The 21184-nt window shown below is 39.2% G+C and overlaps 1 protein-coding gene across 1 annotated transcript in view; it reads left to right on the top strand.

Annotated features, from left to right (window-relative positions):
• Positions 1-17962, top strand: part of LOC309402582 (dynein axonemal heavy chain 5-like) — a gene marked incomplete at both ends in the record, with an annotated part of 181253 nt that extends 163291 nt beyond the window's left edge. Inside the window, 4 exons of the mRNA XM_081996444.1 lie at positions 1733-1865; positions 11094-11302; positions 16172-16393; positions 17747-17962. Coding sequence (XP_081852570.1) covers positions 1733-1865; positions 11094-11302; positions 16172-16393; positions 17747-17962 — 780 coding nt within the window. The remainder of the gene's footprint in view (positions 1-1732; positions 1866-11093; positions 11303-16171; positions 16394-17746) is intronic.
• Between the last annotated feature and the right edge of the window lie 3222 nt (positions 17963-21184).

Raw genomic sequence — 21184 nt, forward strand, 5'->3', positions numbered from 1 at the left:
ATTGTCACACTGCGAAGCATTAGCATAATTGGCTGGCACCTATTTCTTGGTCATTCTGTCTGACAAACTCATGGGTCCTTGTGGTTAAAATATGATGAATAACCTTGCTGATAGCTGTCTCACAAGGAGAATAGCATATAAATTTGAAAAAGAGTATGTTATTGGGCTTGGAATTAAAACTTTAGAATTGGAAATTGTCAAAGCATTTACCCATTTATACTAGGAATTATAACTATTCAACTGCTGTATTATATTAATTTTGCAGCAACTTGCTGTTCAGTGTAATAGTAAGATCTTTAGTAATGTTTACTATATGTATATAATGTGTAGTATAGATAATAATGTATACAATGAGATATATGAGTACATCTGGAAAAACACAAAGCAAAATCAAGTGGACTTCTAGCCTTGATGAAATAGCATGCATTATACCAAATCTTGTGGCTTCTACTTGGCTACAGCGGAATTCCAATGATATTCTGCTCTTTGAAAGAATAGACTTTCTAACTCTCTAACTCTTTCTTCGTCTTTTGTTAGTAAGCTCAAAATAAACTCTTAAATTATTTTAGCAAACTGATCCTATGGGTCAGCTCTTTTATGATAAATTGATGGCCATAGAGGTATCTGAATTTAGGATCTTATTTTACTGTTTCACATCTGGTTTTGGTTCCAGAGTCCCCTTGCAGAATTTCACCTGCAGAGGGAAGGAGTGACTATGGCAAAGATCAGGGTTCAGGCTGCTTCAGTGTGAAAGATGATGGATGTGGCTGAGTGGTAGCAGGTATAGAGAGAAGGCCATTGGCTTTCTGAAGGCCAAGCCATAGTGGGGAAAAACACCTGAAAGTCTTAAAAATCAAGAATTCTGGTACTATGTGAGGTATAGGCATCATGGTTTCTACAGGTGCCACTAAATCCTCTCTCATGCACTGTGGTATACTGTGATCTTTGATATACATGGAACACACCGTGTATGTCTGAAGCATATTTTATGTGCATCATATGCTAAAGTGAGACAGGGAATGCTTTAACTACTCTTGCTGTGGCACGTCCTTAAGTGACACAGACAACTAATTCCATTTTGAAAATGTTCTCTGCTGAGTATGAGTGAAACTGTTATCCTTAAAAATTAAGAAAGCCAAAAGCTTCTACCTACAAAATGGTGCACATAATGGTGTAATGGAATTCTGTGGCATCTGTGTTAAATCCTGTCAATCTTGCCTTTCTGGTAATGCATCCATGAGCACCTTGTCTTATGAGTGTCACGTGCTACTGAAAGCAGTAGCTTTTATATATCATTGTGCTTGTTAAGTGAAACTCCATTTGTAGCCTTATTTCAACTCAGCAGGGCAAAAAGAGGTGAGAAAGTTCACCTAGCACAATTTGGAAATATGAAGTTATCATCAAACATGCTTTTGTATAGCATGTGGTTTTGGTTTTTTTAAGATCTAAGACCCTGCAGCCTAACAAGGACAGAAGGAACTTTTGTGTCCGTTCAAAAACAAGGAACTTCCCCTTCTTAGAATGATGGAGCAGCTCCTTTTGGTAAGCTAATGAGTCACAGTGTGCTAAATCTTACAGTTGGCACAGGACTTGCACAGCCATCTGTTACATAAGACTTTCTTTTCTCAGGAATTATGTGGTACAATTGAAAAAAACATCCTTTTGCTTTCAAAAATTATTGCATGGGAAACAGGAGATTACATTTTATAATTGTTGCACTATTCTTGTTTAGGTGAAAGCCCAGCTTCAAAAGATGGGAGCTATTCAACCCATGAACATATTTCTCCGTCAAGAAATTGATCGCATGCAACATGTTATTTCAAGAGTTCGAACTACACTGACTGATCTCAAATTGGCTATTGATGGTAAGTTACAATATTAAAAATCATACTAATTAAGATGCAATATTTATTGCTAACAGTTGCTTATATTATATAACTAAATAAATACTTCCCTTCCTTTCCTCCCTTTCTACCTCCTTCTCTTTTGTTCTCTCCCTCCCCCTATTTTTCTCTTTTTCTCTCTCTTTATCATATGATTACTAATTTTAGCCCTTAAAGCCTCCTGACTGCATCTCTAAGGACACTCCACCTTAATAAATTCTGTATGCATATGTTCCAGTATTGCAGTTCATGTCCCACAGCACTGATACACTTCTGTGATTCTCGCTAGGATCTCTACAGAGCTCAGAGGAGCTGAATTGCGTGATCAGGTCCACAGGTTGTGTGCCAAAGTCATTTATGAAATTAAGCTGAGACATAATGATATAGAACAAGGTAGAAGTGTTTCTGCTGAGTAATTGGGAGACAGGGCACTCAGGAGGCCAGGTGGTAAAGACTCTAATTTAAGGTGAGATTTGCAATGCTCGTGAAACTGGTTATACCACATAGGATGTCTCTAAATGGAAGCTGAAGTGAGTGGGAGTGCCAGTCAAAAAAGAATGATAGGGTTCTGCTTTTAGCCATCACAGGAGATAGGAAACAGCAGCCTGTATCTCTCACAGACAGAAGTATTTGGCTGAATGTGAGCTATGATGAAGGTAGTTAACATAAATCAAGAGTACAGGCAACTAGAAGCAAATGGAAAACTTGATCAGAAAAGGAGTGAGGAAAAAGAAGTGATGATGATGATGTTACTATCTGCTTTTTGTTTTCACTTCCCATTTTGCTCATCTGCAAGGGTTGAAATATCCAGGAGATGAAGTATACTATTACTCAGAATATACTATTCTTGAATTAGCAATAAATGAAAATGAAGCAGGAACGGTTCAGTTCCACTGGTTAAGATCTCACTCAAGTCTGCTGTTCCACAGCAGAGAGGCAGAAAATGTCTGAGACAGCAAACTGTCCACACAAGGGAGAAGGTCAGAGTGCCTCAAAACTAGTCCCTTCTGATATAGGTGATGGCAGTATTGTGATCTGTTTTACTGGTGTTTTCCAGTCTTTAGACAATAAGTCTTTCATAAAAGGAGGTTTTTTTTAATTTGTATTTTTGTTACATCAGAATCAAAAGGGATTTTTTCCTATCATTTGTATGATTCACCAAGGCAACAATGCATGCTTCAGAAACATCATCCCTATAACCTGAATCTAGGAAAGAGGTTCGTAAATGTGCCCAAGGCTAATTAGCATCCATATCCTGTAATAACCCATTCAAAGACCAAGCTGGAAGAAACAATTGTTCTCTGTTTCAATACTGAGCTAAAAGTTCCCTTTTAAATGTGCATAGGGACCCTTTTCAAGTAAATTAAAATAATGCTTTCCATACAAGAAAGTATTAATCTTTCCTTGATTGTGGCAGATATATTTAAAGTCTCAAAATGTACAATATTCTGCAGAGGGGTGGATGAGTAACATAATTTATTTGCACTTAGTATTCAGTTCCACAGTGGGCACAGTCCTCTACCAGGTGTTTAATCAAGTTAATGCTGTAACTTTTGTGCAATTGTCTAAAACATTATAATTTTCTTAGGGACAGGCAAGTTAAATATAGTGAAAAATTGCTGTGAAAACAAAATTGGATGTATAGTTAACAATAACGATTAATGGCTTCTAGCAGGTTCATGATACATCAAATGCATGTGGTAGACTGTTAATTAGGGGATGGAAAGAACATTTAGGCACTCTATCCTGCCTTCAGCAAACGGGAAAACCCCAAACTCTCTCATACTAGATTCTACCCCAAAACTAGTCAACTGCAGTCTTGAGATCATCTGAGGTGCTCCTTTTTCTTTACAATGATCTGCCTGTTCAAACAGATCATGTGAATTTTGACATCTGCCCTGGGCATGCATCTGGTTCTGGCTTCATGAACCTGTTAAGGCCTGAGCATCCAGTTACAGCAGATCTAAATTTTCAAACAAATTTTGCGTTTAAGAATATAGTGCATCTTCATGTTGTGTCATGTAGCTTTGTGAAAGGAGGTCTGAATATTTGATTCTGCAGTTTGGATGTGAATAGATGGAACTTGTCATTTTACTGTTGCTCACTGAGTTACATTTGAGGTAATATAAAGCCCTCCCCAGTGAGATCCCCTGTGCCCCTCAACATGAGGGATGTTGAGGGAATTAGCAAAGCCAGTTTTGTCCCTCTATCCAGAGGGCAGATTAAGCAGTGTTGAGCTTTTGGGAAGGACGAGGGTGCTCAGCATGTGTCCAACACGTTTGTTGGCAGCCATGCCCCACAAGCCTGCATCTCCACCAATAAACTTTGCTGCCCGGAGGGATACTTATTTTGGATCAAATTGTAATAATTAGATTGTAGCTGCAGTTTGTACTCTCAGTTATGTCCCAACCGTTAGTTCTGTTTTAATTACTTATTGATTACTATTTCACAGTTGGTATAATACAGAGCTTCACATAAACCAGAAAACAGCAATGATGATTGTCCTCTCAAGTGACCTAAATAGAGGCTATGTTCCAAATAGAGAAATATGTTTTGAGACACAGAAAGAGCTGTTTTCTCATCTTTTCAGCTGGGGAGCAGTAAGACATGGGGCTTGAACCAAAACTCCAGATCTCTCTCTTCTCCCAAGTAACTAGTGATAGGACAAGAGGAAATGGCCTCAAGCTGCGGCAGGGGAGGTTTAGATTGGATATTAGGAAAAATTTCTTCACTGAGAGAGTGGTCAGGCATTGAAACAGGCTGCCCAGGGAGGTGGTGGAGTCGCCATGTCTGGAAGTGTTCAAAAAACGTGTGGATGTGGCGCTTCAGGACATGGTTTAGGGGACATGGTGGCACTGGATTAATGGTCGGACTTGATGATCTTGAAGATCCTTTCCAACCTAGTGATTCTGTGATTCTGTGATTCTGTAATGGGTTATGAACATCAGCTCTTGAGCCCCTGGCAGAACGTGACCATATTCTTTGTAGGGCGGTATACAAGCTATAGAGTTCCTGTGTATGTGCCTTATCTTCCTCTTGTGGAAGCATAGATGCCTCTGGCACAGAATATTAATACCCTAGGTGTTTGTTGGGGAGTGGGCACTTCAAACCCCTCCTCCCACTAATGAAGATAGTGTCTTTAAACGCAGTAAAATCTAATGACCCATTCAGTTATTCCTGGTCTCTTAGAGTTTGTTTGAGTGGAACAGAATGTGGCCTATCTGTGAGATTGGGGCTGGTTCTCTTTATTTCTCCATGCACCGAAGTAAGAGTGGTAAGTGTTTTGATGGCACCCTGATGTGTCTCCTCTCAGTGAAGAAAGTGTGAAGAGAGATTCTGTGGGAGTTATCCCTAGTCCCCCCGAGTGGCTTCCATGAATCTCAACAGCGGAGCGTGCTTGTAGTAGCAATGAAAGTGGATATTGAATCCTTGGAAATGGAAATAAGCACAGCTTTTAATTTGGTTTTATTTCCTTTTTTTTTAATCTACTTATTCTGTTTAAGGACTTGTTGTGAAAGAAACAAATGCTTGACTCATTTACTTATGAATATATCTAGATTCTACTTTAGTCATAAAACTGCATCCACTTGGCATTTGTTTCTGTTACCTTATAGCTTCGTGTTTTCAAACTAATCCTTTGGAACTGCCTACTTCATGAACTGGTGAAGACCATACAGGAAACCTTGGATTCATTATCCTTTCATGTCATATATGTGCCACATGATTACAGAACTCCCGCTGCTATTTCTGCAGTACTTGCAGAGCTAGGATGGAGAAGTCCTTTTCCTGTTAACATATTTCCTGAGAATATAGCAATCCCTCTAAAAACTTTTACATGAATTGTAATATGTAAAGATTTGTTTCCACAGGCGCAGATTTTTTGTTCCTTACATTTTTATTAGTGCTTGCAAGACAAGCATTGTGCAAATACCTATGAGAGCCATAAGCCGTAAGACCAATAGAGAAGGCAAAGAAGTGGAATCAATACAAATAATTACTTCAGAAGTCTTCATGGTATCTGTCGTGGAGAAGCTGTACCAGGCTTAAGCAAAATTGCCACTGCAACTGCAATGTGGCACCCCTCATGTTACAAAGCTACTGTATCTTCATGCATGTGATGCACACCATACATAGCCTACATGCCAGGACTCGGGGAAAAAATCACAGATTACTCTTGTCCTACACTGAAAGAGAGGGAAGTCAGAGTTTTTTGAATAATAGGGTCAGGAACAAGGATATTACTAAGCGGAGATAGGACTTTGCTGTTTGCCCTGTTTTTACCCACGCAGATGTATACCATGTGCATGTTCTTTAAATGACACATAGGTTATATGCATGAAAAATCACTAAAATTAAGACACCAGCATGTTTCAGGTTTTATGCCAGGTTGAGAAGTATCAGAAAATACAGGTGAGACTACTGAGACAGAAGCTATTGGAGAGCAAAATTATGCATTTTTGTATGTGTTTTTAATATTTTTTGAACTTTATGATTCAGACAAAGCTGAAAAATATGCGATAATAACAAGGCCTTGAGGAATACTGGTGCATTTCACTAGTTTCTGTACATCTCAGTCATTGATTTGCTACCTTATTAAAAACTACTTAATTACCTGCTTTTAGCTCCTCACCATCCTTACACTGCATCGCTAAACAGCGTGTTGGCCTTAGGTGTTTCTATATTGCCATTCATATAAGAATATGTTGAAATACCCTGAACTTCATGTACATCATCTACACAAACTCATGTTAAGCCCTTGAAAGAATGTGATAAAGATTGACCATTTTTTTCCAACTCAGAATGCCATGACCTTGACTGTAGGGTTTACAGCATGTTGCTGCAAGGAATTTCTGTTCATTGTATGTAGCACCTTATGAGAGGGATATAAATGAACTCCAAAAGAGCCAAAAGAGGTAGCTGATAATTTATTCTAATCTATGTGGTGAAAACCTGAAGCTCAGGAAACTAGTCTTGTCAGAGTGCACAGGAAAGGCATTTCCCATGAAGGGAAGGAGTATGGACTCATTCCCACTGGCTGGCTAAGTTCTGTTTTTACTTGTAATGCTTTAAGACTGCTAACTCATACAACTTTAGTTTGGCCTGCTAATGATGGCAATGACTTTTGGACTGAAAGATCTTGGGCTTTTACCTTATTGATTCTTACAGTGTGTGTAAGGCATGTAGGGATCATCTGTGTATTCCACTTTCGGATGAGGATTTTATTTGAAGATGATTAAGAGCACTCAGTGAGGACATTAATGGAATGTAACAATGGGAATTCATTTGAGGAATGGAGGGGATGAGTCTAGTATGTCTTGTGGTGTAGTTACTCTTGGGTCAGCAGCTCTCATCCGTTATTTACTTCTCATCCTGGTAAGGATGACGGAATGCCTCCTGTTGTCTTTTGCAAAGTGTGGCATATTATTTCTGGACTTCTTAAGTGTTATGTATGCTTGCCATGATGCTGTTCAGGGCAACTGTTTAGAAACACACATTGCACACATAGGAAAAACTGCAGAAAATAGTTTATCTGCCTGTTCTATTACTTTAGCTCAGAGTGGTGATTTGTTTTGCTTTTGGGGGTGTGTGCATGGATTTCATCTTTAAATTATTGCTTTAAAATTTTTATTTCTGGTCCTTTGGTGGGTGTAGCCACATGCATTTAGTACTGGAGCTGGTAAGTTTTCAAAACAATTTGCAGGGTTACTTTCAAATTGCCTTCTTATTAACTGAAGGAATTAGCTGTTGTAGAGAATCTAGTATTTGTGTGCTCTTCTATGTGAAAAATCACATACTAACGTTTCTCACTTCCTTTCATCTCTCCCAACGTGAAGAATTAGATCAGAGGATTCTGCACCAGAAGAGGAAAGTGGAAAACAAACAGAAAACAGAACAGGGGCAAAGGTTAGGTGCAGCTGGAGAGAATACCACAGTCTACAATTAAAAAATTGAGGGACTGTTGTGTATTGCAGGGCTCGGCTGCCTGGTTTCCTCTTCCTGTTCTGGAGACCAAGCGTAAAAGGAGGTGATAAATTGTTGAGGGCCTTGGGCTTTAAACAGCATGGTGGAGTTATATGAGCTCCTGAGAGCTTCCTGGGAATCATCTCCAAATGCTGAAGTACCCAAGTGCTACGAGTGAAGAAAGAGGGAAATACCTAAAGAACTGCCTGAAGCAAAGAAGTTGACTTCTTGCAGCACAGCAGTGGTGGTCCCTGAGCTAGCAGAAACATACCAAAGCTTGCAAAAAAAAGATTAATTTTTAGGTATGGGGAAACATACATTAGCTTTTATTGTTTTTATCTAGTACTCTGTATACTTTGTATCTTTGGGTGGAATAATAGATAATGCTTTCTTTGGGGAAAGCACAAGCAAGTTAGCTGTTTCCATAAGACAGAAAGGGAGGAAAGCTTCTGGGACTTTCTTTTCAACTTGCTCAGTGAAGAAGAGGGAGTTGCAGCTTGGTGGTGGAGGCAAGGAGTGACTGGTCCAATAATAAACCCGGTTGCTTGGGAGGGAAAGTTGAGTGGGAATCAAAGGCTGAAGAGATCAACTTCTATAGTTGTAGCTGTGACAGTCAAGGATGGATTGATGCTTTCACTGAGCTTTTTCCTCTGTGTATTGTTAAGGATAGCTTACCAGACTCATTGTCTAGCAAGTGTTGTCCTCAAAGGATAGTCTCCAATCCTATTATAATGATGTCAGCTATTAGCAAACTGTACTTGATGGAGAAACTAACTTCTTCTCATCTCTTTTATATCCTACATAATTATTCTGGTTATTCTTGATTCACATCTGTGCCTGTTGGAAGAGAATCAGTCAGTGGATTGAAGCTTTTTTTGGTTTAATAGATAGAGTTTAAGATGCTTCCTTTGTTCCTGACTTTATCTACTCATTTAAATGAGATGCGTACATTTTCTAGTGCAGTTAGACTTTCCTAAATGTGAAATTCCAAATGTACATCCAAAGTTTACAAATTCCATAGTTTTCAGATTCAGCTTGTGGTAAGTATGGTAATGAAAAGGGGCAACTCCATGAAATAATACAAGGTCCTGATGTAGTCCACTCAAAGTGTTTTATCTATTGAATGAATCACCCTAAAACCAGATCAATTTGAAAGAACAGACTGTTTACTTTAATTAACAATAAAAATCAGTTATCCTCAGAATTAAGTAGCTTTATTTGGCTTGTTCGCTACACAGCAACGGGATAGATTTAGATGTGGTTTAGAAGTGAGACAGTATAAATTTATGGCAATGAAGAAGGGGAATTCTAATTTCTGAACTGTGTATACTGTGTAAACAGTATGGTTACAGTACATACTATTTTTGAAGCATGGAAATACCCTAATGCCTTTAACTGACCTGACCTTTCATCAATCATTTTCAGATGGGCTTTATTCCATTCAAGAAAGGGAATATCATGAAGTAAATCCCAAAATAACCAATTTAAAAACAGCTGGCCTGTCTGATTCATAGAACTTTCAAGCCTGTCTTGTTAAGTTCATAGGACATTCAGTCTCTTCATATGGTAACCAGTGCTCTGAGCTTCTCAGAAGTTAAATGTGAGAAGCCTATGGTGTTGTGCTACTCATTCAATTTGTCAAATATAGTTTTTCAAACACCTGTATCACCTTTCTCCAGAAAGACAACATTATTTTTCTCATGTGTTACTAATTTTATTTCTGACAATTATTTTATTTTTAAATTTTTTTTTTTATTGGAGTATTTCAGCTGCAGGAATGCATCCCAACACCCACAGATGTCATTTAGTGCTGAAATTCAAGCACTGTATGCCTACTGCCAGAGATGACACCCACTCACTAGAAATATTTATGCAGCTATATGGGCAAGGCCAGAACTCTGAACATAACTCATCCTCAAGAACACTCTGGCCTAGCATTCTCAGCAGCTGCTCTGAGTCATAACGGGCAGACATCCTAAGAGATTTCACCATGCTTCAGGGCAGGGACTGGTTGTATCTCCCTCTTTGAAAAGCTCCAGCCTGCCCACAAGAATAGAGAAGAAAATGTGGCGCTCTCACAACCCTTGTTTCAGGATAAAGTTGGCTGCATCGGCCTGAAAAGAAGAACCAGAGATGAAAGAGTTTGTTCTTTCTTAGTTCAAATGGTAACGATCCCTGGGCCTCAAACGGGACGGTCTTCACTTCTTTTCTGCCCTCACTACAGTTGCTCCGAAGTTGAAACCACATGCGTTGCATGACTTTTTTTCACTTTTTCTGCCTTCAGAGGGTGAATAAAGTGTATGGTGTAATACTACATTTTTCTAGGCAAAGGGGAGATGACATAGAGTGGCTTCTTTCTTAAATGTTGGTTCTCTTCATTATATGTTAAAGAAGATTTATACCCAAAGAGAAGGTTTATTAATTGCATTATAAAAGACTGCTAGCTATCCCAAAACATGATTCTGAACCTGACTATGAAGCCATTACAGAGAATGCTGGATAGGAAGTATTTTTTAATATTTGCAGTTTCGTAAAAGTTGACGGTTTTCTCATAGCATTTGTTGGACAAAAAGAGGTGCAAATACATGTGAGCAGGTCATTATCTGCTAGATAGTGCATGTCACTGAAAAATCACTGTCTTAGTCAATGCCAGTATTTTAACAGAGACAACAGTACTATGGATGGAATATGTGAGTATGCACTACCAACGCAAAAAAAAAAAAAAAAGAAAAACTTGCCTCTGGCTTTATTCTATGTACTGGTTTCCCATTAAGAATCTTGATAATGGAAATGTACAAAGTTATCATTAATAAGAGTGAATTTCATTAATATAATCACTGTCAGTACATGCTTAGGATATAGATGAGTTACACAGTATATCTTTATCATTGCTCATGTGTGTAGGAATGATTAAAATATATAAAAAAGTTTTAAATTATTAAATACATTCCAAACAGCATGAATATAATGAATATAAATATTGTGAGGTAGAATGAGTTGTTTAAAAAACCCCTTTATTTCTGATCAAAATAACAGAAGAAATATCACTTATCTTGTCACCTTTAGCTTTGAATCAAGTCTTATGAGTTTGAGCAAATTAACTGCAAACTGATAAGACTTTAGTGCAACAGGTGTGCAATTAAGGCACAACAAAACAGGGTTCATTAGACTCAGAATGTCATTTGGAAGGTTTAATTGCCTTTTCAAGCTAGGGGAAAGTTCATTCTGAATGTTTTACTTATCTTCCAGGAACCATAATTATGTCAGAAGAATTACAAGACGCTTTAGATAATATGTATGATGCTAGAATTCCAAAACTGTGGTTTAGGATTTCCTGGGAGTCGGCTACTTTAGGATTTTGGTTTACTGAGCTTCTTGAAAGAAACCAGCAGTTCAGCACTTGGCTGCAGGATGGCCGACCAAACCAGTTCTGGATGGCAGGATTCTTTAATCCACAGGTAAGCTTGACAGATTGATCTTTCTAACCCCTATGTAACAGTTAAATTAGGCCTTGAGAGAACTTCAGGCTGACTCAATTGTGACTATACAAAATGTAATCTAAATTCAATTTTTAGCATAAATGTATGATAAATTAACTTCAACATCTATTGAAGACATTTTTGCTAGATGCAAATAATGTTACTGAAATAATGGAGTGCATATTCTGGTTGCTTTAATTATAGTGTGGAAATTGGGTAGGTACACCTTTTCACGTGTCAACGTTATCCTTTTTTCCCCTCCTCTGTTAGAGTAATGTTTTTCATTCATTGTATGAAAATCCCTTTGAGTACTAAAAAGATAAATTTCAAAGCTTTGACATAGGAAGAAAAGATCTGGACTTTGCTCTCAATTCTTGCAGATCAGTTCCTTGAAATGGAAGGTTTGTTATGTATACCACCCCAGAACTGTGCCAGACTTGGTCTGCAGAGACATATAAAAAATACAGCCTCTTGCCTGCACAATCTAAAATAAAAACCTGGCACAAAATAAAAGACAAAAAAGGGAACAGCTGAGAACAGAGTTAAAAGAAGTAAAGTATACATACCTAGATGATGTGTAGTTTCTTTGTACAGCTATGCACATTCATTAAACCTGTTTATGATTCACAGATGTTTGTGGGAAGTGCGAGCTGTGGAAGTGAGTCATTGTGAGAGTATTCAGCCGACAGGTTTCTGTGAAGCCTTAGCAAAAAGCTATTTTAAAAATCTATTTTAATCTCAGTACTTGTTAGCAATGCAAAAGCTAGCTGAAACAGCTGCCTAGAATAGAGAAAGCAACAGTGGCAAATATTCTCTAGGACTACTGCTGGGAAATATCCATCTATCATCTATCCTGTCTCTTCCAGCTGTCTGCTGATACTACTTTATGGCATGGAAGTGTGCGCACAGAATCCCTGAGCAAAGGGTTCCCAAGCAAAAGTATGAGGGAGAGGAGTAGGAGTTTTAATAAAATGATTATGCTTCCATAGTTGGTTTGTTAGCAACACATTGATAGTGGCACTCTCAAATATTCCTAAGTAACTTGCAATGATCAGGCTGGATGCAATCCTAATAGGCTTTTGGTTTTGTTGGTGTTTGCTTTTGCAGTACAGATGAGCCAAGAGCTGCTACAGGTTTTGTACTGGCTTTTTTGTGCTTTGGGGTTGTGTCAGTTCTGAAATTTTGCCAGATCAAATTGGGCACCCTACATTTTTTTGTATCCATGCATCTGGACTTCCCAAAAAAGCTTCCAAATAATCAGAGTAAAATATCCCCAAACAATCTGTGATTTAATAGACCATAGTAAGTGAGAAAACGTCTAGAACTACAAACATTAAACACTTCATAACACGTAGTTCTGAAAGTCCCTAAATACATAGCGTGCAGAGAAAAAAATGAGTGTTTTTTAAGAATGAGATGTGCTTACTTGATTTAAAAATTTATTTGTGCTGACAATCACAAGCGTAAGAATCAGGTGGTTGCTGTTATAGTCTCCATTTTCTGTAACCCTGGCTGTGGGAGTGGCTCTTTCTACAATAAATTCACTGGAGCAAAGACTCCTTTTCTATTTAATTAATTATTATTTTGTTAATAGTCATATTGGTGTGTTTAAAATCAGTATTTCATATGCTAAGAAAATTGATTTTTACCTTCTCAAGCAAGTTGAGGTGATGAAGTGTTAGTGCTGCAGTTCTAATGGCTTGTTTGTAATACCTGAGGAATTGTCAGGAAAAATCCTTTCATTTGTAAGATGAAATGCAGCTCCTAAATAATTTGTAATTTGCCTACTTGCATAGATGTCACTGTTTGCTTTATAATCAATGGATAAATGTCATGGATAACACAAGACAATAAAGTAGATTTATAGCACTGGGAAGATGAGGCATTCTGGCAATAAAAAATAATATAAGACCTAACTCTGCCTTCTCTTGGACCATTTATACACTAGGATAAATTCAGTAATTTCACAGACATTAATCTTTATTTATAGTGATACAAATGAGAGGATACTCAGGCTTCTATGCAAAAGAAACCCCATTCCTTCTGTGTGTCTGCACTGGGCCAAGATAACTGGAGTGAACAAAACAAGAAGTACCATGAATTTTCTTTACTCCTGGAAGCTAATCTGATGTTACTTGATTTTTTCTTCAAAAAGCTTGACACTATGCATATCTAATTTCTACTTCTCAATTTCCATATTGTGGCTGATACTGTTTCATTTTTTCCTTGTTTGCATCTCTGTATCCAGTTTCTGTCACTTGTCCTATATATGGATTTTAAGCCCTGTGAAGCAGAACTGTCTTTCTGGCTGCATAGTACTCAGCATAATGAACCCTCGGCCTATTTCTAAGACCCTTAGATGCCAAAGCAATGTGAATACTAATAAGAATATGAAGTACAATGCCTCTATTCCTCAGTGCCCACTTAATTCTGGTAAACCTGCCATAATTTCCTTGCTGTAGAAAGTGCAAAGTAAGTGACAAACAGGGACCCTCCTAAGTAGGGTAAAGGAGAGAATATGATGGTGAAAGCAATAGACTTAACTGATTTCCATATTTCTTGTCATAGCTTCCATGGATGCCTGCTTCTCCCTCACTAGAAGGCTCAGAGTTACTTTGTGTGGGTTGATAGAAGGCAGAGGGACAAAGCTTTAGCAAGCCTTCAGTGAGCAGGACAGGGAGAAGTTCAGGAAAAGGCAGGTGAAGAAAGAAGAAATAATTTTCCCTGTTTCTGAAATCTCAACATGCCCTCCCCGCAAAAAAAAGCCCGAGGTAAAGATTACTAGAAATCACAGCAAATGTCACGGCCAGTGGTCCATTACGTGTCTGATAGAGGGTGTTGGGGAAAGCCAAGCGCTCAGCCATACAGTGGCACCTCAAGCCACTTGATTCTTTCTTGCTGTTTATTGTGCCGTTCACCAGCTCTGGGGTACCCAGCTGGGCCTCCAGCTCACAGTGTAGTCTTTAAACGCTGTCTAGGATTCACTGAAATGAGCAGATAAGTGCTACAAGGCCCTCTGCAGACAGTGTATAGGTCCTGCCATCTCTGTAAGAATAGTCTGCAATCTACATCTGATCCCCGAAGACAACTCACAGAGCTCTGAGCTTACTTTTGTTCCAGTGTTTCCCCAGTGCCTTTGAACTGATTCCCTTAATACATTCATGCTCTGTCCTGTCCTCTTCAGGCTCTTCTTTCTTTAATATTTCAGTTTATCTGGGATCCAGTGGCCCTCTGGGGCCTTCTGGCAGTGAATACTTCGTGTACTTTAAACTATTGGTTCTAGCATGTTTCTATAAATTAAAATTCCACAAATTAAGTACAACGATTCTGCTTTCCTTTAATGGCATTTCTGAACAGAAGAACTTGGCCTTTAATCCTATCTCCCTCAGCTCTATGCTAGAGTTCTCAACTACTTCAAACGCAATTACAATTACCCGTGCTATCAAAATACCTCTTTAAAACACTTGTCCTGGGGTGTCTGGAATGATATTAATGAGAAGCAAGCAATGTCAGTTAACTGAAACATCTGAGTTCATGAATGTCATCTCATGTTCTCATAACTTAAAGGGTATTGCATAGCTACAAAGTGCTTAGCACGTGCAACAAGCACGCCAGTCCCAGCAGCCAGGGTTTGGCCCCGGCATTCAGTAGCCCAATGTGCTAATGTTTCCGCATTGGACTTCTTTCCATTCATTTGGCCCTAACAGTAACTCAACAGATCATTCTGCACTGTGAATATTGAAGAAAAATAAAAAGCTTGTTCAATTCCCTCGTTGCTCCTGATTTCTTCCTAGCTGTGCTGTTGGCTTTCTCATACCCCATGTGTGTTCCCCATGTGGCTCTCTATTCCCCCATCTCTGTCGCCAGATACCTTCTTTCTCTGCTCTGAAATCTGTCCTGAAACTTCTTCCTTCCTAGTTGTCCTTCTCAGTAAGTCCCCCTTGCTCTTGCATCTGCAATTTTGATGCTTTATTCATTCATCTCCCGGCTATGCAAATGGGTTTCCGTAAGGTAAAATAAGGTGTACATCTACAGCATGTCCACTGGAAGTGCGAAGCAGTCTTCCCTCCTGCCTCCTAGGACTAAGGCGCTTCCCCTGTACTGCGGTGTGCCTGCTCATGGACAGTTACATGAGAGAAGCTAACCACCATCTTCAGCCTGGCTTGTTTTGTCATAGCTCGTAACCATGTCATGGGGTTGCAGCTCTTCAGAACAGAAAGTTAGTTTCATTCTAACTGCTGCAGAAGTGCTGGGAGTTTATCTTGCTGGTGTCTACAGTAGTATGTTATTGTAGTATATGAAGGCTTTTCACTGAGCAAAGTTACAGAGGCATTTCACTATTTAATTGCATGATTCCAGTTGGTACTTCCTTTGTGTTCTGTAAAATGCTTTGTGATTTGTTGACTGAAAAGCGTTTTTACAATGTTGGTATAAGAAAAGGTGAGTAATATAGCACACAAAATACCAGTGATATATGTGGCTAAGCAATTACCTGTATTTGGAGCCTCACAAAACACGTTAATCTGGCAGCCTTGTAAAACTCTCTCCATCTGGCTGGTTGTAAAGTAGGCATGTGAAGTGAGGTGAGTCACACATGCAGCTTCTGATATGTTAAATAAGCCAACTTGGTGGTTCCTTAGCACCAACACTTGCAGACCATAAGAATGCATGGTACTGGGAAAGTGTAGGAAAGCATTGGATTTACACTACTGGATTTATTTTTATATGTACATGAGATTCTGTGGGGTGAGGTTTTATACTGCTGATGTCACTTATATAGGAAAAAAGTTGGAAATGGGTAAATTCACTTTTTTTTTAAACCCTCTATGTCATATTCAATCTCCTTAGGGATTCCTAACTGCTATGAGGCAAGAGACGACTCGCATGAATTTAGCAAAAGGGTGGGCACTTGACAGTGTTGTTTTACACAATGAAGTGACCAAGATGATGAAAGAAGATGTTGTTGGTCCTCCTCCTGCTGACATTGGTGGGGTTTATATATACGGCCTTTTCCTCGAAGGGGCAGGTTGGGACCGCAGAAACAGTAAGCTGGTCGAGTCAGCACCAAAGGTAAGGATCAAGTGAGCATGACTGACTGTGGCATAATACGGTGTGCTCAGAGAACACTGGGAAGTATTTTGAATGCCTGCAGCAGTGGTTTCACAACAGGTTTTAAGAGGCTAAAACACTAGCAGGGCTGGGAAGAGGACAGAGTGTTTACTCACCAGAACCAAACAAAAAGACTTCTATCAGAATATAAGTTTAGGATGCACTGCACTAGAGCAGACCAGGTGCTGGGCTTCTTGGCTTCAGAGGCCCTAGAGGCACAGCTATGTTTGAATAAAATAGTGCAACCCATAGTCAGCCTTCTTTTGACTGACCAAGTGGGACACTATCGCAACTTCCAAAGCCCAGGAACTGGATTTGATGACAGCTTCTGTGGAGGTCAGTGTTTGGTTCACTAGAAATCCCTGGCATTGATTTTTGAATAGAAGAAAGAGTATTAGTTCTGGGCTTATGCGCAGTTATCCATGCATGGAGTTACATTTTGCTGATGTGACTAAGCAGATTTAAAATCGAGCTATGGAGTAGTGATTAGATGCTCTGGTCACTGTCCAGGGAAAGCTAGCGTTGTCTGCATTGTTAAACTTTTTGCAAACCAGTGGTAACTGTCCTGGAATTGGAGCTGAGATAATTCCAATCAGGTAAAACACTTCTGTGTCTGCCTGAGAGCAAACTTTGCCAAACCAAACCTTGCCAGCTGTAGCTTCTGTTGCCTGGTTTGTGAAAAGACACCTTCAAACATGGAGTTTACTCAAGTGCTCTGCAGTGTTCAACAAGCCTCCATGCTGCTCTTGGGTTTGGGTCTTTTTTTTTTCCCCCTGCCAACGAATACTTTATATTGCTGGAAGACCTGAGGTGGTCTAGTCTGGAAAAACACCCAAGAGGCACCTTGGATATTTGAAGCTCCACTGCCAGCAGTGCAGAGGTAACAAGGAGGCTTGCTAAATGCAGCTTGGCCTTTGTAGCTCCAGTCCTGCCATTCAGGGAACAGAAGGTGGGGAAAGAATGGGGAACACAAGCCAAAGGGGCAAAGGATAGGAAAAAAGTCAACGGTCTCTCTCCCTCCTAGAACCACCCTGTCGTTTTTCCATCTACTTCTGTGATGTGCAGTTTTCCAGGTTTCTGCTGCTTTCTTTTCCTTCCAGGCTTCCTGACGTCTGTTTTCCCCGAGTGGCCACTGACTTAAAGTTAGGGTCAGTGTAGTAGCGAGCATAGGACTTGTGTTCTCGCATGTACCTCTGCTGAGGTGCTGGTGCTTTTGCCTAAGGCCATCACTGAATCTAGCTCTCGTGTTTGGAGTTCAGACACCCTATCCTGCTTCTCTAATGCTGAGCCCCCTGTCTCTCTCAACGTTTTCAGGTGCTGTTCACCAGTCTTCCTGTAGTCCATGTGTATGCTGTTAGCACGGCAGCGCTACATGACCCAAAGAAGCAAGGAAGTGTGTACTCCTGCCCCGTCTACAAAAAGCCCCGGAGAACAGATCTGACGTACATTTTCTCTCTGTATCTGAAAACAGTGCAGAATCCTGATCATTGGACTTTACGGGGGGTCGCACTGCTCTGCAGTTCAAAATAAGGACAGATAGCTGTTAAAAAAGAAGCACCTAGAAAGATTAATCTGCAGCCAGTAGGACTTGCATTGTTACTGTTAAAAAGTGGTAGCTACGTTCTCACAGGGATACGGGAATTAGCGTGTAATGTATAGAGATTGTGTTAACTGCACATAGATCAGTTGACTCTGTTCACAGCAAAAATACTAAATGCATTTATCCTGGGAACATCAGAGGGAAAACAGTTGTGGGTGTAAAATTTGGCAGCTGTTATAAAGCAAGTGAGAATATAATGAACTATCTTCCTCATAATGGAGTCACTAGGAAAAAAGTGCTTATGATAGTGACAACTGCTCTAACATTTATGGTGGTTCTTTTGTAGATGTTGTCTTTTCTTCTTAATACAAGGCTTCTTCATAATATAATAGAATTCTTTTAAAATTCAACTTTGTAATTAAAAACTTTTCATCCATAGCATTATTAAAGCTGTAATGACAAGTGAATTAAATGTTCGGTAAAACTTTATGTTTATCTGCATATATTCCAATGCACAGTTCCTTTGATTTTGCATTTGTAAGCTTACTGGGTGGTTTTACAAATGGATGCTACCATTTCCTTGAATAGTCTCTTGTTTATGCAACTATCATAGAAGTTGTACAAACAGGCAAGTTTATCTTTGCACAAGTAGTGGCCTTTGCACATATTAACTCTTTTCTAAACCTATATCCCACTGTAAGGAAGATGTGTACATGGCCCATTATCAGCGAGAAAGAAGTTTTGGAACTTTTCTCGGAGTAAACACATCTGAACACCAGTTTGGCTCTATTTGTATTCACTCCATTGGCATTACTTGAATCCTGCAAACTCAAACCTCTTAACTGTTTTTTATTCTGCATTTTGCATCAGTTTAGGTAAAAAAAAAGTAGAAAACACAAAAGCCATTTCTGGGAGTAGATTCACCTGAAATGGTTAAAGTCATTTTTGTGTGTTACCACCATTGCTGTCTACCCTGTAATTGAAGGGCGATTGCTACTGCTCTTTATTTAATAGACAGACAACTATTGGCAGAAAACGTTTGGCTTTTTTCGCTAGCACAAATTCAAGGCAAAAGAAATTGCTGTTGGATGTTATGAAAGACGGACTTGCAGTGAAGTCTTGTTAATCACTTTTTTCTCCCTGTAAACACTTTCAATTTTTGCATAAACACTTCAATTTCTTTTCAGCTGATGTCTAAGGAAGTAGTTCATCCTTTCCCATAGCCAGTTTTGCTCTGCAGTTAGCAATTGCAGGGCTGGCAGGGCTGTTTCTGTGAGGAAGTTTGATATTCACACTCCCACCCACAATGAAGCAGAAAGTGCCAGATTTGTTCTTGGAAAACAGAGCAGGCAGGGGCAGGGTCCCTTTCTCTCATTGAGCCGGGAGCAGCACTTGTTTCTCACACAGTGCCGGCAAGATTATCTTACCAAGTGAAACCATCTGTTCAAAAAATATACACCAGGCCTCCACGCAGTACAGCTGTACATCAACTGATTTCATTGAGAATTTTGTTTCTGAGAAGGGTGAAGGACTGGGCTTCAAGATCATTGCTCTTGGAAATTATGAAAAAGATAAGGGCAACTTCAGGCAGGAAAAGGCTGTGCTATTGTATAGAAATTGAGGTTGTAACCCACAGTGTTCTCCCCATTCTCTGCCTGTATGAGGGGATATGGAGTAAATTAACTTTGATCTCTTGGTACCTGTAAAATTCAAGTCAGTAACATTGATAGTAACTTAAAATGAAGAGCATACATTGAAATACTTTGCACACCTGAAGAACTCACTACTTCCTGTGAAAACAAATCATTCCCTTCTAACAATTGAAGTTAGAAGTAAACATTAAAAATACATATTTGGTAGAGGTTATATGTGGTTCTGCATGATAAGCTCCATGGAAACTGCATCACTTCCTTTCTTTGTCAAGCAAAATGAGAAAATTAAATGCTATATAAAGAAAATCTACAGGCAATTATGTTCTAGCACTTCATGTTCTGCTGTATAAAAATGCAAAGAAATAGCTTCTTTGAATGTTGACATTTTCATTTCAATAACTAAACCCTGTTTGTCAGTTTAGGAAAACATCAAATCTTGCAGAACAGAATGCAGGCCGTATTACAGAAGAACCAGACAAATCACACAGTGTTTCACTAAAGACAGCTACAGATTTCTACAGAACTGGAAGAAGATCATACAGTCGCCTGGTTCCAGAAAAGGCTTCCTATAACTAGTAAAAAAACAACCAACCAAACCCTCCAATCTATCCTATAAGCAAAACCTTTTTTTTTTCTTTTTGCATGTAATTACAGTACAGCAGAGACATACAATTTACTGTTGAAAGAAATGTGTTCCTCTCCCTGTCTCCCTCTCTTGCCCTATCCTGCCCCCATTCAGTGGAGTTGCTGCTTCCAATCTGACAACATTAATTTGATTTGAAATGTCACTGACATAGTATAACATTGACCTTTCCCAACCAGTGTTCCCTAGTTAATATTCACTTCAAATGTGATGTACACTAGACTAAATGAAAGAACTGTCAGGCAGAATATTTGAAATCAAACTAATTATATTTAAATTATAGATTAACAATTAGCTGGGAGTCCTCAAACAATGTATATAGATAACCAAGTTATGCTCTGCTGTTAAAATGCATCTGAGATATTAAATACAGTCATCCATCTTTTGGCAATATTGCACAAGTTTCACACAGATAGTAGCGGCTAACATTGCTTTAGGTAGGTGCTTTGAAGGCAACTCTGTTTAAGATGAGGAGAGCAATACAGTCCTGCACCCCATGTCAGCACAGCGGCCACGTTTACAAACATCTCTGATGCCGGGGCACTGGCTCCTGTAACAGCATTCCATACTCCAAAGGGTGTCTGTCTCATAATCCCTGAGGCTGTGGCTGGTCAATAGCGATGATGATAGGAAACAAAGAACTGGGTTATGGATTGGCCCTGTACTTCAGCGGCTTTGTAGAATAGTTTTTAATTGCAGCGAAGCTCAGAAAAAGCACAGAGAATGGAAAACAAAACAATTCCCTTGTCTGGACAGTTATGTTCATGAGCCCTATGATCCTCCGGATAGAGCAACAATTCTTCAAAAGATCTCAAGGAAACTTCAGTTACAATATTCTAAATTTTTTCTCTATTTATCCAGAACCCATGCATTAATCTTATTCCTCTTTTACTGCGTCATACCCTTGCCTTTCTCAC

The sequence above is a fragment of the Phaethon aethereus genome (genome assembly GCF_964289735.1).
Source record: "Phaethon aethereus genome assembly, chromosome: 2".
NCBI classification, from domain to species: Eukaryota; Metazoa; Chordata; class Aves; order Phaethontiformes; family Phaethontidae; genus Phaethon; species Phaethon aethereus.